At 41.8% G+C, this 2,500-nt stretch overlaps 2 protein-coding genes across 2 annotated transcripts in view; both read right to left on the bottom strand.

The window, feature by feature from the left end:
* LOC113819931 (adenosine deaminase 2) overlaps window positions 1–2,500 on the bottom strand; it is a 227,993-nt gene that overhangs the window by 190,897 nt on the left and 34,596 nt on the right. The window lies entirely within an intron of this gene.
* The window catches only part of LOC113819930 (adenosine deaminase 2), an 18,779-nt gene continuing 17,170 nt past the window's right edge, over window positions 892–2,500 (bottom strand). The window contains exons 8-11 of the mRNA XM_070121064.1: window positions 2,446–2,500; window positions 1,996–2,153; window positions 1,620–1,822; window positions 892–1,387 (exon numbers count right to left, since the gene is read on the bottom strand). The exon at window positions 2,446–2,500 is cut by the window's right edge and continues 142 nt beyond it. Of these exons, the coding sequence (XP_069977165.1) occupies window positions 1,192–1,387; window positions 1,620–1,822; window positions 1,996–2,153; window positions 2,446–2,500 (612 nt within the window). The 3' untranslated portion in view covers window positions 892–1,191. The remainder of the gene's footprint in view (window positions 1,388–1,619; window positions 1,823–1,995; window positions 2,154–2,445) is intronic.

Consider the following 2,500-nt stretch of genomic DNA (forward strand, 5'->3'; position numbering starts at 1 on the left):
TAACTTTTTTTTTTTATTTTACTCACAAAATCAGAATTATTTATCATCATAACAAATGGTTGCTATGTGTATCAGTATGAAATCTATATAATTTCCTGCATAAATCTTTGTTTATTTTCATATCTATCGACTATTCCGTAAAGCCGTTTGCTCTACATTTCCTTCTAGTTTGCTTAGCATTATATTTCGTCTTGCATGTGCGTTGTAACATAATTTGATTACATGTATATGTTGCATCTAAAGGAAAGTGATTAATGATATAATTTTAAATCGATGCGGTTTAGACATACCAGTCATGGCCCACCATACCACTTCAGTTAAAATTATTCGTAGTAATCAGCATCAAACATGCCAATACCCCCCCCCCCACACACACACACACACAGACACACATATCTATATATATGCCGGTTTGTTAGAATTGTGCGTGGCCTGATCCAAAGAATATTCATATACTTGACATGCATATATAAAGAAATAAATGCATATTTATCAGTCTAGACATGCATATCAACCGGGCAAATAGATAGTTCTATCTATCAGATATATAGACAGATATGCCTTTATTTCTGCGTCTGTATTTAGGAAAATTCATTGGGTCTGGCCTGGCACAATTTTAACAAACTGGCCGATAGTATACAAATGTAAAGTCAGTTTACAAAGTTCGTACTCTGAACAATGCCTCAAGAATCAAGTACCGTATCTCACACTAAAATGTCAGATGATTCAGTCACGCGAACGGACAATATTAGTCGTACAAGTATGTTGTTTGATAGCCACATCCAACTGTGTACAATAATATTTGTCTTTAGGAATCTTCCATTGGTCCACTCCTATAAGCATACGGATATTGAAATAACATCAGGATCATCAGGAATATTGAAACTCGTGTCAAATTTAACCATTTGTTTGGCTCAGAAATAATGTGCACAACAACAGGTTCATATATAATTATTTCTAGAGTATGTTTACATTGATGAAACCCTCCTTGCACACCATGACCCATCGATATCCCGGTGTTATTATGGTTTCTATTTGTTTCATGAAAAGAAACAAATCCCAATCTTCGTTTCACAAACTTTCGAGTCGGATATTACCAAGTGAAACCAGTTACCTCGTAAGCCATCCAATACTTTTAAACTGAAAACCAGGAGCGACTAAGCAATCTGAAATTATTGTCCAATTTGCTCTTTAAATAATATTGGCCTCGACTTCCCCCGTGGCCGCTGGGGTCGAAGGAACCGTGGCCGAGGTCGGAGTGGCGAGCGTCGAGGAGGAGGCGAGGGTCAGGCGAGGTGAAAGGTCAAAGGACGTGACCCAGTCGTCCCACTTTTCCTGCCACATGTCCCTCAGCTGAGACGTCGCGTTGGCGTCCAGGCTGCTGTATCTGGGGGAGGGGAGGGGTGAGGAATTGTTGATTTACCCGTATGAATGGACAATTAATAGAACATGTACCGCTAATGTACAGGCGTATGTTTAGCGGAGGCGAAGCGATGTCTCATATTCATTCGTGAAATTTTGGACAGAGACATTCATCTATAATTATATATTCGTTACTTAATTAATATACAGATAAATAAAGGATGAAATAACTACAGACAGTTCTTGTAGCCGCTTACTTGATAGAGTTGAGAGCCAACTGCTTGAGAAACCTGAGATCAGCCTTGGCGCCTCCGAGTGCCATGAAGGCCTCGTAGAAGTCATGAGAGAGCCCTGTAGCTCCCCAGGCAGACAGGCCGTCGCATGACACCACCACAGGGAACCCTTCTGCCATCAGGCCCGCGGCGGGGTGGTTCCGCAGGTCGTCTACCAGTTTCAGCACCTGCAGCGTCGAGGTTCATGTTAATGGTGCGTGGAAAACATTTTTGTTACGTAATTTTACATGTCACAACTACACCAAAAAGTGGTTTGACAAGTAATTTTACATGTCTCAGCTACACCTACCCGCCTGGTTTGATAGATAATTTTACATCAGTCCCAACTACACCCACCCACCTGGTTTGATATTGGACACACTTCGATGGGTACGTCCTTCTCCCTGGCGAGCGCCTTGGCCCGCGGGTGCTTGGTGATGGCGTAGCCGTGGCCGATCCTGGACGCGTTGAGCAGGAGGGCGTCGATCAGGTTCTCGTCGGTCGACATGCCCATCCAGGCTGAAGGTACAGGGGGAAAGGTGCGTAAAGATAGGGAGTTATTTCTGCTTGAGATAAAATAGGTTCTTTATTGTGTTGACTTCTTATGGTCTAGGACTACGATTTCTCCTTTTTAACTTATGTGATGTAAATTGTATATCACATAGCTTATGTGATGTAAATTGTATAATACACAGCTTATTCATTTTTTCTGTTATACAGTACATTTTAACCGAATCTTGAAAGTCCCTTCGTTTGTTACTGTATACCACAAAAGAAACAGCGCTACCTCATAAACTCGAATCTTCCACACCTGTTTCTCCCGCGTGATAGAACACAGGGATGGACGTGTTGCCGCTCGACAGGGA

The sequence above is a fragment of the Penaeus vannamei genome, chromosome 4, assembly GCF_042767895.1.
Source record: "Penaeus vannamei isolate JL-2024 chromosome 4, ASM4276789v1, whole genome shotgun sequence".
Taxonomy (NCBI): Eukaryota; Metazoa; Arthropoda; class Malacostraca; order Decapoda; family Penaeidae; genus Penaeus; species Penaeus vannamei.